The 12939-nt window shown below is 41.7% G+C and overlaps 1 protein-coding gene and 1 long non-coding RNA gene across 2 annotated transcripts; both read left to right on the top strand.

Annotated features, from left to right (window-relative positions):
* The first annotated feature begins 5914 nt into the window (after positions 1-5914).
* Positions 5915-6587, top strand: LOC146379184 (uncharacterized). Its single transcript, XR_014801466.1, has 3 exons — positions 5915-5973; positions 6074-6373; positions 6473-6587. It is a non-coding gene; the product is annotated as an uncharacterized LOC146379184 (long non-coding RNA).
* Positions 6588-8926: 2339 nt separating this feature from the next.
* Positions 8927-10299, top strand: LOC146379183 (lipocalin-like). Its single transcript, XM_084941264.1, has 5 exons — positions 8927-9040; positions 9356-9495; positions 9584-9660; positions 9761-10060; positions 10160-10299. The coding sequence occupies exons 1-4, from the start codon at positions 8945-8947 to the stop codon at positions 9901-9903; spliced, it is 456 nt and encodes a 151-aa protein (XP_084797390.1). The 5' UTR covers positions 8927-8944; the 3' UTR covers positions 9904-10060; positions 10160-10299.
* Positions 10300-12939: the final 2640 nt, after the last annotated feature.

Genomic DNA, 12939 nt, shown 5'->3' with positions numbered 1-12939 from the left:
AGATTGTTCTAATTTGACATTTTTACATGTTTTAAATGAGACAAAATTACAGGTTCAGACAACAGATGTTTTGGTTAATCCAATTTTTTATTTTTATGGGTAAGATGTTATAATACCCTGGTTCACTCTGTGACTTACTTTGTCTCCTATAAATCTTCTTTAATTCAGTTCAATTCAATTCAACAGTATTTACATACAAATGAATTGAACTGAACTGAATTAAAGAAAAAACCCAACAATCCCCTATGAGCAAGCACTTGGCGACAGTGGGGAGGAAAAACTACCTTTAAAAAGGTAGAAACCTCCGGCAGAACCAGGCTCAGGGAGGGGCGGCCATCTGCCGCGACCGGTTGGGAGGGGTGGAGCCGATGACAAATGTATACACAACTAAATATTAAAGCAAATATGCTTTAAAATTGATGTTTAGGGAGTTGAAGTAACTGTTAATATTTAGTTGTATATAACTTTGATTTTATAGGAGACAGAGTTGAAGTCACTTAAGTGAACAGTCTCAGAAACCAGTTGCGCTTCTTTTTCTTTTTTGGCTTTTCTCTCTGCATGTTGTCATCTCGGGCCTCTGGATTTTCTGGTTTGGTAGTACTGGCCTCCTCTTTTTCTTGCTTATTCTCCTGGAGTGTCTCGACTTGGGCTGGAGAATTTTCTGCTTTGTTAACCCTGGTCTCTTTTTGATCTATGGTCTCTTTTTTGGCTGGAGAATGATCCTGATTGCCAACGTTGGACTCGGGTTCTTCCTTTTTTATTGTCTCTTGCAGAGACCGCAAAGACTCCTGAAGAATGATCTTTTCATCTTCTGTTTTCTTGAGTTGTTTGCGGATTGTTGCGTTCTCCTGGTTTTTCCTCGTTACAATCTCCAGGTAGAAAGCTCTGGTTTTTTCCAGCTCTTCTTTTAAGTTTTGGACCTCCAAATTATTTGCCTCACAAACAGCCTCACTGAGGCAGAGTTTGACTATGAGCTCAGCGAACTGACAGGGGGCTCTTTCTTCCTGTTCTTTACGTTTTGCAACTTCCTCTTCTAGGTTTTTCTGTGTTTTGAGGAGCTGCTCGCGGAGTTGTTCGATCTCTTCCTGCTGTTTTTTACATTGGACCTCCAACTCAGCTTCCCGAACAGTTTTCACCTCTGCAGAGTCTGTGTGCGGAGCTTCTGTAGTTTGTGTTGAAGCGTCCACACTCAGCTCTGCAGCTGTGACAGCTGTGTTGCTGTTTTGAACAGGAGCCTCACGCACATCAGGGGTGAGATTCTCCTCGGGTCTGCTTCTGTGAGCCTGTTCCAGTTGTTTTTTGAGCTCAATAATTTTTTTCTCAGCATTTCCTCTGCAGCACTGTAGCTTCAGGCGAAGCCAATCGTTTTGGGTTTTAGCCGCAGAGGCTTTGTGGTTCGCGGCTGTCATATTGTAGAGATTGGTTTTACTCATGTGCTGAGCCTCCTGCAGGTGGAATCTCAGTGCAGCCATTTCATCGGTCTCACTATGTGGACGTTTGCCATCATTTGGCATTAAGTGAGGATTAGGCTGTGGTTGAGATGGTCCATCATTGGTTCTAAAGTCAGGCTGATGATGCACAGGCCCTCGGTTCGGTAAAAAATGTGGCTTGTACCAGTGCTGCCCAGGCCCATTATTGGGGTTAAAGTGGGGATTGGGCTGATGTGGCACAGGCCCTCGGTTCGGTAAAAAGTGTGGCTTGTACCAATGCTGCCCAGGCCCATTATTGGGGTTAAAGTGGGGATTGGGCTGATGTGGCACAGGCCCTCGGTTCGGTAAAAAGTGTGGATTGTAGCAATGCTGCCCAGGCCCATTATTGGGGTTAAAGTGGGGATTGGGCTGATGTGGCCCATGCCCTCGATTGGGTCCAGGGTTTCTGGCTCTGGGGTTTGGGTTTGCATTTTTTTGCTTTTTATTCTTATTTTCACCCTTTGGTTTGGCAGATGAAGTCACCTCATTTGGTGCCCGGTTTTTCCCTCTTTGCTTTGGGTTTGGCTGCTTCGCTTTTGTGTTAGGGCGAACAGCGGCCGATGAGGTTCCTTCCTGGGGATCAACGTTTTGCTGCATACTCTGCATTCTTCTTGTCTTTGCTCTTACAATGTACAATGAAGATTTTTTCTATTTGATCAGGGTTTGGACTTGTTTTCGTTGCATACACTGAACGTTTCAAATCGTTTTCCTAAAGGTTGGCTCGTGGTGTGTTCCTAAAGAGTCGCACAGTTCTGAGACATACTGAGAGCACGCTGTGGTCCTATTTAAGGACTTTTGAGATGTCACGTGCTCCTTTGATCTGATAGCGCAAATTGAGTGTGATGTCATCTGCTTAGAATGTAGAATGTGATGTCATTAACTTAGCAGAGAATCGTGTTTTTCTTTGAAATAGAATTCTACCAAACTTAAATTAAAAACTTTAATTTTGTACGAGATGTTAAATTCCCAATCTAAAGGCCAAATCTATCCGAGAACTTCGGGAGAAGATTACACAAATAACTCAGAAGCTTCAATAAATGTTTCTGCATCAACATGTTTTCCATATACATCTTTAAAAATATTTTCTATTCGCCTAAACAAATTTGATTTATATTAATTTCTGTCCTAATGGGAAAAGGAACGATTTTCAAAGCTTCAAGTTTAAAAGAAAATCCTTTTATTTAACACTATCAAGTTGCAGATTTGCTATATTGTATAGTATTAAATTGCAAGTCTGAAATAGGTGAGTTTTAAGGGGCATTCACTCAGGACAAAATAAATTATTTGCTTTCTGTGTCAGACTTGCAAACTTATAAATACTGCAGGGATGCGTGCATGAGTTAATGCTGTAGAGGAGACAATAATCAGGCAACAAACTGCTGCCACAGCCGCTCCTTAAATATCTGGTCTTGACTAAGCTTAAAATATGAGTGCTGAAAACTCCTCTGATGCTATCCAGTGGTATATTCAGTGCACTTCACTATTCCTGTTAATACAACATCTGAAAAGGAAAGAAGTGAAAAGTCATGCTGTCATAGTAAAAGAAGTCCTTCTTCAACTCAGAAAAATCCGCATTTGAACCACATAACAAAAATATTTTAAAGATCTGGCCTCAGATTTATTTTAGTGTTTAGAAAGCCCTTCTACACATATGTGAGCAGCTCAGTAATTTTCTTTTCAGTTTCAGGAAAAAATGGTGCTCCCAACTAAGCACAGCGGGGTAAAATAAGCCGAATAACACGCTGTATTGTGGGCTGGTTACGCTGTCAACAGGTAAGCATTTTTCCAGTGATATGGGTGAAGAAAGAAACATGTTTACAGTGGCTTGCAAAAGTATTCGGCCCCCTTGAACTTTTCCACATTTTGTCACATTACAGCCACAAACATGAATCAATTTTATTGGAATTCCACGTGAAAGACCAATACAAAGTGATGTACACGTGAGAAGTGGAATTAAAATCATACATGATTCCAAACATTTTTTTGCAAATAAATAACTGCAAAGTTGGGTGTGCGTAATTATTCAGCCCCCTGAGTCAATACTTTGTAGAACCACCTTTTGCTGCAATTACAGCTGCCAGTCTTTTAGGGTATGTCTCTACCAGCTTTGCACATCTAGAGACTGAAATCTTTGCCCATTCTTCTTTGCAAAACAGCTCCAGCTCAGTCAGATTAGATGGACAGCGTTTGTGAACAGCAGTTTTCAGATCTTGCCACAGACTCTCGATTGGATTTAGATCTGGACTTGGACTGGGCCATTCTAACACATGGATATGTTTTGTGTTAAACCATTCCATTGTTGCCCTGGCTTTATGTTTAGGGTCGTTGTCCTGCTGGAAGGTGAACCTCCGCCCCAGTCTCAAGTCTTTTGCAGACTCCAAGAGGTTTTCTTCCAAGATTGCCATGTATTTGGCTCCATCCAGCTTCCCATCAACTCTGACCAGCTTCCCTGTCCCTGCTGAAGAGAAGCACCCCCAGAGCATGATGCTGCCACCACCATGTTTGACAGTGGGGATGGTGTGTTCAGAGTGATGTGCAGTGTTAGTTTTCCACCACACATAGCGTTTTGCATTTTGGCCAAAAAGTTCCATTTTGGTCTCATCTGACCAGAGCACCTTCTTCCACATGTTTGCTGTGTCCCCCACATGGCTTGTGGCAAACTGCAAACGGGACTTCTTGTGGTTTTCTGTTAACAATGGCTTTCTTCTTGCCACTCTTCTACAAAGGCCAACTTTGTGCAGTGCACAACTAATAGTTGTCCTTTGGACAGATTCCCCCACCTGAGCTGTAGATCTCTGCAGCTCGTCCAGAGTCACCATGGGCCTCTTGGCTGCATTTCTGATCAGCGCTCTCCTTGTTCGGCCTGTGAGTTTAGCTGGACGGCCTTGTCTTGGTAGGTTTACAGTTGTGCCATACTCCTTCCATTTCTGAATGATCGCTTGAACAGTGCTCCGTGGGATGTTCAAGGCTTGGGAAATCCTTTTGTAGCCTAAGCCTGCTTTAAATTTCTCAATAACTTTATCCCTGACCTGTCTGGTGTGTTCTTTGGACTTCATGGTGTTGTTGCTCCCAATATTCTCTTGGACAACCTCTGAGGCCGTCACAGAGCAGCTGTATTTGTACTGACATTAGATTACACACAGGTGCACTCTATTAAGTCATTAGCACTCATCAGGCAATGTCTATGGGCAACTGACTGCACTCAGACCAAAGGGGGCTGAATAATTACGCACACCCCACTTTTCAATTATTTATTTGTAAAAAATGTTTGAAATCATGTATGATTTTCGTTCCACTTCTCACGTGTACACCACTTTGTATTGGTCTTTCACGTGGAATTCCAATAAAATTGATTCATGTTTGTGGCTGTAATGTGACAAAATGTGGAAAAGTTCAAGGGACACAGTGGATACAATTCTGCCCCTGCAGGAATAAACTTTGTGGTTATGAAACTGACCAAGTGTTTGCATAAAATGTCACACGTTCAAAGCCGTCACAGAACCTGGGGTTTGTATAAGTGCAGCTGTTGGTGGGGAGATAATCTCACTCTTCTATATAAAGAGTCACCAGGCAGCAACTTCCAGATCTTCATTTGCGATCTCATCCATCATCATTTCTCCACTTATCAGCAGCTATGGCTTCACTTCGCACCCTTCTGGGAGTGGTACTGTGCTCCCTCATGGTTTCTTCCTCTGAAATCCTACCTCAGGCAGACTTTGATTTACAGGCGGTAAGAATCATTGATAATCATTTTTATTTTACCACCCATCTATTTTCATAACCATGTCTCTATCTTAGGGCCATGGAAAGGGGGTACTGGAGGTTATCTAACAGGGATAAGCAATTCAATTCAATTCAATTTTATTTATATAGCGCCAAATCACAACAAAAGTCGCCTCAAGGCGCTTCATAGATACAGAGAAAAACCCAACAATCATATGACCCCCTATGAGCAAGCACTTTGGCGACAGTGGGAAGGAAAAACTCCCTTTTAAGCAGGGACCCCACCCCCAAGACAGTTTAGCAGTCTACACGGGAGGCTAACCTTTGCACAATTTACTTTTATAATGACTTCACCATTTATGTTATGTGGTTATGTTTCACGCTGGATTTTGTGTGATAATACATATTCTGTGTTACAACAAACAGCTCTTGTGCTTCTGTCTAATTCTCAATGCTTTCCATTTGTGTGTCCACAGATGGCAGGTAAGTGGTACCGGACTGGAATTTGCTCTAATGGCCAGTGGTTTGTCAGTCGCAAAGCCAATATGAAGACCGGCACGGCCATCATTACGCCAACTGAAGATGGAGGTCTTGAGTTGTCGTTCTTCAGTCTTACGTGAGTGCGAGAGGACAGACAGAGCAAATATCATTTGAATAGCATTAAAATATTTACACTGGAGATTAATGTGATGTCTTTGCGACAGTAATGATACTTGTCAGAAAATGGAGAATTTAGCCAACAAGACCGAGGTGCCTGGAAAATTCACATACAAGAGTCGGCGTGAGTACGCCCACAAAGAGAGGAAACGAATAATTTTCCATCATCATCATCCAGTACTGTTTTTTCACATATTCTCTTCTGCTTTTTTCCTTTTTGTCAGACTGGGGGTATGTGAGTGACATGCTTATGGTTGATGTGAAGTATGATGAGTACGCCCTGACCTATTCCTTCAACACCAGAGGGAATGAAACCTTTGTCATTAACAGACTATTTGGTAAAGTTGCATTTAGCTGTGTTCAGTAAACCGTTTAGCAAAGTTACACCCACTGCAGCAGATTTACATCACGTGGCTTCACAGGACGTAGTTTGGATCTCAGCGATGAGGTGCAGGAGAAGTTCAGGCAGTTCTGCTTGCAGACCGGCATCCTTCCTGAAAATACTGTCCTTCTTCCTAAAAGCGGTACTTTTACATTGGTGGTGAAGTTCTATATAAAAACAGCTTGGAATACAGTGATGTTGTGCACTGATCACCTTACACTTTCCATTTTTCCTTCTACAGAGGAGTGTCCACTTGCCTAACCTTCTGTCCCACCGATCGTCTCACCAGTACTGCATGAAGATCTTACACCATCTGTTATGGAAATGTGCCTGAGCACCATCTTGAGATGTTTTTATTATTTGCTTTCTGTGTCAGACTTGCAAACTTATAAATACTGCAGGGATGCGTGCATGAGTTAATGCTGTAGAGGAGACAATAATCAGGCAACAAACTGCTGCCACAGCCGCTCCTTAAATATCTGGTCTTGACTAAGCTTAAAATATGAGTGCTGAAAACTCCTCTGATGCTATCCAGTGGTATATTCAGTGAACTTCACTATTCCTGTTAATACAACATCTGAAAAGGAAAGAAGTGAAAAGTCATGCTGTCATAGTAAAAGAAGTCCTTCTTCAACTCAGAAAAATCCGCATTTGAACCACATAACAAAAATATTTTAAAGATCTGGCCTCAGATTTATTATTTTAGTGTTTAGAAAGCCCTTCTACACATATGTGAGCAGCTCAGTAATTTTCTTTTCAGTTTCAGGAAAAAATGGTGCTCCCAACTAAGCACAGCGGGGTAAAATAAGCCGAATAACACGCTGTATTGTGGGCTGGTTACGCTGTCAACAGGTAAGCATTTTTCCAGTGATATGGGTGAAGAAAGAAACATGTTTACAGTGGCTTGCAAAAGTATTCGGCCCCCTTGAACTTTTCCACATTTTGTCACATTACAGCCACAAACATGAATCAATTTTATTGGAATTCCACGTGAAAGACCAATACAAAGTGATGTACACGTGAGAAGTGGAATTAAAATCATACATGATTCCAAACATTTTTTTGCAAATAAATAACTGCAAAGTTGGGTGTGCGTAATTATTCAGCCCCCTGAGTCAATACTTTGTAGAACCACCTTTTGCTGCAATTACAGCTGCCAGTCTTTTAGGGTATGTCTCTACCAGCTTTGCACATCTAGAGACTGAAATCTTTGCCCATTCTTCTTTGCAAAACAGCTCCAGCTCAGTCAGATTAGATGGACAGCGTTTGTGAACAGCAGTTTTCAGATCTTGCCACAGACTCTCGATTGGATTTAGATCTGGACTTGGACTGGGCCATTCTAACACATGGATATGTTTTGTGTTAAACCATTCCATTGTTGCCCTGGCTTTATGTTTAGGGTCGTTGTCCTGCTGGAAGGTGAACCTCCGCCCCAGTCTCAAGTCTTTTGCAGACTCCAAGAGGTTTTCTTCCAAGATTGCCATGTATTTGGCTCCATCCAGCTTCCCATCAACTCTGACCAGCTTCCCTGTCCCTGCTGAAGAGAAGCACCCCCAGAGCATGATGCTGCCACCACCATGTTTGACAGTGGGGATGGTGTGTTCAGAGTGATGTGCAGTGTTAGTTTTCCACCACACATAGCGTTTTGCATTTTGGCCAAAAAGTTCCATTTTGGTCTCATCTGACCAGAGCACCTTCTTCCACATGTTTGCTGTGTCCCCCACATGGCTTGTGGCAAACTGCAAACGGGACTTCTTGTGGTTTTCTGTTAACAATGGCTTTCTTCTTGCCACTCTTCTACAAAGGCCAACTTTGTGCAGTGCACAACTAATAGTTGTCCTTTGGACAGATTCCCCCACCTGAGCTGTAGATCTCTGCAGCTCGTCCAGAGTCACCATGGGCCTCTTGGCTGCATTTCTGATCAGCGCTCTCCTTGTTCGGCCTGTGAGTTTAGCTGGACGGCCTTGTCTTGGTAGGTTTACAGTTGTGCCATACTCCTTCCATTTCTGAATGATCGCTTGAACAGTGCTCCGTGGGATGTTCAAGGCTTGGGAAATCCTTTTGTAGCCTAAGCCTGCTTTAAATTTCTCAATAACTTTATCCCTGACCTGTCTGGTGTGTTCTTTGGACTTCATGGTGTTGTTGCTCCCAATATTCTCTTGGACAACCTCTGAGGCCATCACAGAGCAGCTGTATTTGTACTGACATTAGATTACACACAGGTGCACTCTATTAAGTCATTAGCACTCATCAGGCAATGTCTATGGGCAACTGACTGCACTCAGACCAAAGGGGGCTGAATAATTACACACACCCCACTTTTCAATTATTTATTTGTAAAAAATGTTTGAAATCATGTATGATTTTCGTTCCACTTCTCACGTGTACACCACTTTGTATTGGTCTTTCACGTGGAATTCCAATAAAATTGATTCATGTTTGTGGCTGTAATGTGACAAAATGTGGAAAAGTTCAAGGGACACAGTGGATACAATTCTGCCCCTGCAGGAATAAACTTTGTGGTTATGAAACTGACCAAGTGTTTGCATAAAATGTCACACGTTCAAAGCCGTCACAGAACCTGGGGTTTGTATAAGTGCAGCTGTTGGTGGGGAGATAATCTCACTCTTCTATATAAAGAGTCACCAGGCAGCAACTTCCAGATCTTCATTTGCGATCTCATCCATCATCATTTCTCCACTTATCAGCAGCTATGGCTTCACTTCGCACCCTTCTGGGAGTGGTACTGTGCTCCCTCATGGTTTCTTCCTCTGAAATCCTACCTCAGGCAGACTTTGATTTACAGGCGGTAAGAATCATTGATAATCATTTTTATTTTACCACCCATCTATTTTCATAACCATGTCTCTATCTTAGGGCCATGGAAAGGGGGTACTGGAGGTTATCTAACAGGGATAAGCAGGGACCCCCCCCCCCAAGACAGTTTAGCAGTCTACACGGGAGGCTAACCTTTGCACAATTTACTTTTATAATGACTTCACCATTTATGTTATGTGGTTATGTTTCACGCTGGATTTTGTGTGATAATACATATTCTGTGTTACAACAAACAGCTCTTGTGCTTCTGTCTAATTCTCAATGCTTTCCATTTGTGTGTCCACAGATGGCAGGTAAGTGGTACCGGACTGGAATTTGCTCTAATGGCCAGTGGTTTGTCAGTCGCAAAGCCAATATGAAGACCGGCACGGCCATCATTACGCCAACTGAAGATGGAGGTCTTGAGTTGTCGTTCTTCAGTCTTACGTGAGTGCGAGAGGACAGACAGAGCAAATATCATTTGAATAGCATTAAAATATTTACACTGGAGATTAATGTGATGTCTTTGCGACAGTAATGATACATGTCAGAAAATGGAGAATTTAGCCAACAAGACCGAGGTGCCTGGAAAATTCACATACAAGAGTCGGCGTGAGTACGCCCACAAAGAGAGGAAACGAATAATTTCCCATCATCATCATCCAGTATTGTTTTTTCACATATTCTCTTCTGCTTTTTTCCTTTTTGTCAGACTGGGGGTATGTGAGTGACATGCTTATGGTTGATGTGAAGTATGATGAGTACGCCCTGACCTATTCCTTCAACACCAGAGGGAATGAAACCTTTGTCATTAACAGACTATTTGGTAAAGTTGCATTTAGCTGTGTTCAGTAAACCGTTTAGCAAAGTTACACCCACTGCAGCAGATTTACATCACGTGGCTTCACAGGACGTAGTTTGGATCTCAGCGATGAGGTGCAGGAGAAGTTCAGGCAGTTCTGCTTGCAGACCGGCATCCTTCCTGAAAATACTGTCCTTCTTCCTAAAAGCGGTACTTTTACATTGGTGGTGAAGTTCTATATAAAAACAGCTTGGAATACAGTGATGTTGTGCACTGATCACCTTACACTTTCCATTTTTCCTTCTACAGAGGAGTGTCCACTTGCCTAACCTTCTGTCCCACCGATCGTCTCACCAGTACTGCATGAAGATCTTACACCATCTGTTATGGAAATGTGCCTGAGCACCATCTTGAGATGTTTTTAACAATAAAAATGCAAACATCGAGAATATTTTTCTTCATTATTCATCCTTTGTATGAAATAAACTGAAGAACACCCATAACAACACAACCAAAATGTATTTTTCCCCCATTCACACACTTTATAGTATTCAAGCAATCAATCAATCAATCAATCAGTTTATTTATAAGCACATTTAAAAACAACAGAGGTTGACCAAAGTGCTATACAAAGCAAAAAGTAAAACAAACACACCTAAAGAGAACAAAACAAAAACTCAGTCACAATTAAAAGCTAGGGAGTAGAAATGTGCTTTCAGACGGGATTTAAAGTGGTGGAGACGTCCTACTTTGAAGAGGCAGACTGTTCCAAAGGGTCAGGCAAACGCTTGGTCTCCTCTGTGCTTTAGGAACAATCAGAAGCAATGTAACAGCTGACTGAAAAGTTCTATTTGCAGTGTTTTTAGTTAAAAGATCAGAGAGCTATGAGGCAGCTAATCCATTTAGAGACTTACAAACAAGCAATAAAATCTTAAAATCAATTCTAGAACATACTGGAAACCAGTGTAAACGAGCCAAGACTGGGGAAATATGGTCACGTTTACGAGTGCCTGTCAAGAGTCGGGCTGCAGCATTCTGAACAAGCTGAAGACGAGAGAGCAGAGAGCATTCGATTGTTAAAAACAAACAGTGGTCACATTATAAGTTAAATGCATATTCAAGCTTTTATTTACATCCGTTTACAATTCACTGAGTTTTATTTTATGTGATTAAATGATCTTAGATCATCCACCTGTAGATGAAGGTCAGAATGATTCCTTGTTTTATCTGCCCATATTGTGGTTTTAGTCAACACACTAAAGGCAATATGCTACCGAGTGGTGACGTCAGAGTACCTCATAGCACAACAGTTGCTTATACAAACACACACACACACACACACACACACACACACACACACACACACACACACAATTTTAACAAGTTGTTTCTGTGCTTAAATTTCTTACATTTTTTTCTTCCATTGATTAACCCACTATGTGAAATCAGATATTTTTCACTATTCTTCTTGGTTTATACATGAACTCTCCTTTGAGTACATTTCCTTACAACCAGAATATTATGATTGTTGGACAATCATGTAGTCAGACTCGGGTTTCTTTGTTTTCTGGTCTTCATGAAAGCCAAATCAGAACGTTTTTCCTCAGAAGTAGCTATTCCACTTCTGGGGTGAGCAACCTGTGCTCCCAAAATATCATTTTTGAGCATTTTAGTGGCCAAAAAGAATCTATATAGAGCTGCAAAACAAATCTGAATTTTATTAAAAAAAAAAAAAAAAAAGGTGATACAGCCTGTTAAATATACATGTGTCTTTCAACATTACTAATACTAATACATGAAAAATAATTAATATCTTTTACCACATTTGGCTACTCTACAGTGGGCTATATGATTATTTGGTACTTGGCATGGTGGTAAAGGGCACAAAGATCCACAGCCCATCTGTTCCCTTTTCTTTATGTAGGTTTTCTCTCAGTGCTCTGGTTTCCTTCCACATCCACAGACATATGTGTTAGGTTAACTGGTTATTCTAAACTTGCTCTCTGAGTCAGCCTTGCAGCAGAGCGATCATCCTATCAGGGCGACGTCTCTGCTTTGAAAGGCAGTGCCTCCAACATTCAGCAATAAAAAGAAATTCTGCTGACCATAATGAATCTCAGTTACATCATATTATCAGAAGGCTCAATTTTAGGTGGTCAGGTAGAGAGCATTGAGAGAGTTATACAATTTAACAACTGTCCCAAATGTCTTTATTAACGATTCCAGACATTTTCGCAGTTATTTATTGTCAGAAGATTAGACATGTGACCCTCCAGACAGCTGACAACGACCTGGCTTAATAACAACAACACCAGCTGGTTATAAGCTAACATTTTGCCAGCTAATATTATCACTGAGTCTCCTAAGAAAATCACACTTTCCCTCTGGTAAACAGTGTGATACCCGCACATCATTTGAGGATTTATTCTCTAAGCGTCCAACAATGAAAGTTTTACTAACACCAGCTAACAGAGGCTTACAGTGACAAAAACAGCAGCACTTACCAACAAAAGAAGTTCAGGACAAACTCAGCAACTCAGCTCAGTATCACTGTCATTCGACAGAAATGGCCTTCAGTAACTAACAAAGCTCTATTCAGAGCTCAGGTAAAGAGCAGACTGACAGCCTGCACTCCATATGGATCAACCAGTCACAGTTTTTCGTCCTCCTGCAGCCACCATTGCTAGGATTATGCACTTTAGAGGGGGTAAGACAACAGAACTCAGCTGACTGCAGTCTGTACTCTACTGACATCTAGTGGTGAGATATCACACCAGTGAAAGTTACAACTTTAAACAAAGTTCCAAAAACAAACAAGTGAAACCCTCTCTTGATTGTATACTTTAACAGTAATACACATGTAACCTTCTAAACAGTCCAACAAATATCAGCAAACAGACTGCTTCTGTGCAGTTACAGTCACACAGTGTGCCAGCTAGCTAATCATCCTGACTGACACCCTCATCACCTCTGTGGACTCATTCCGCTTCCTGGGTACCACCATCACCCAGGACCTGAAGTGGGAGCCCACCATCACCTCCGTCATTAAGAAAGCCCAGCAGAGGATGTACTTCCTGAGGCAGCTGAAG

This window comes from Perissodus microlepis, chromosome 10 (genome assembly GCF_051167445.1).
Source record: "Perissodus microlepis isolate ML-2025 ecotype Zambia chromosome 10, ASM5116744v1, whole genome shotgun sequence".
NCBI lineage: Eukaryota > Metazoa > Chordata > Actinopteri > Cichliformes > Cichlidae > Perissodus > Perissodus microlepis.
This window is presented reverse-complemented; position numbering and strand designations above follow the sequence as displayed.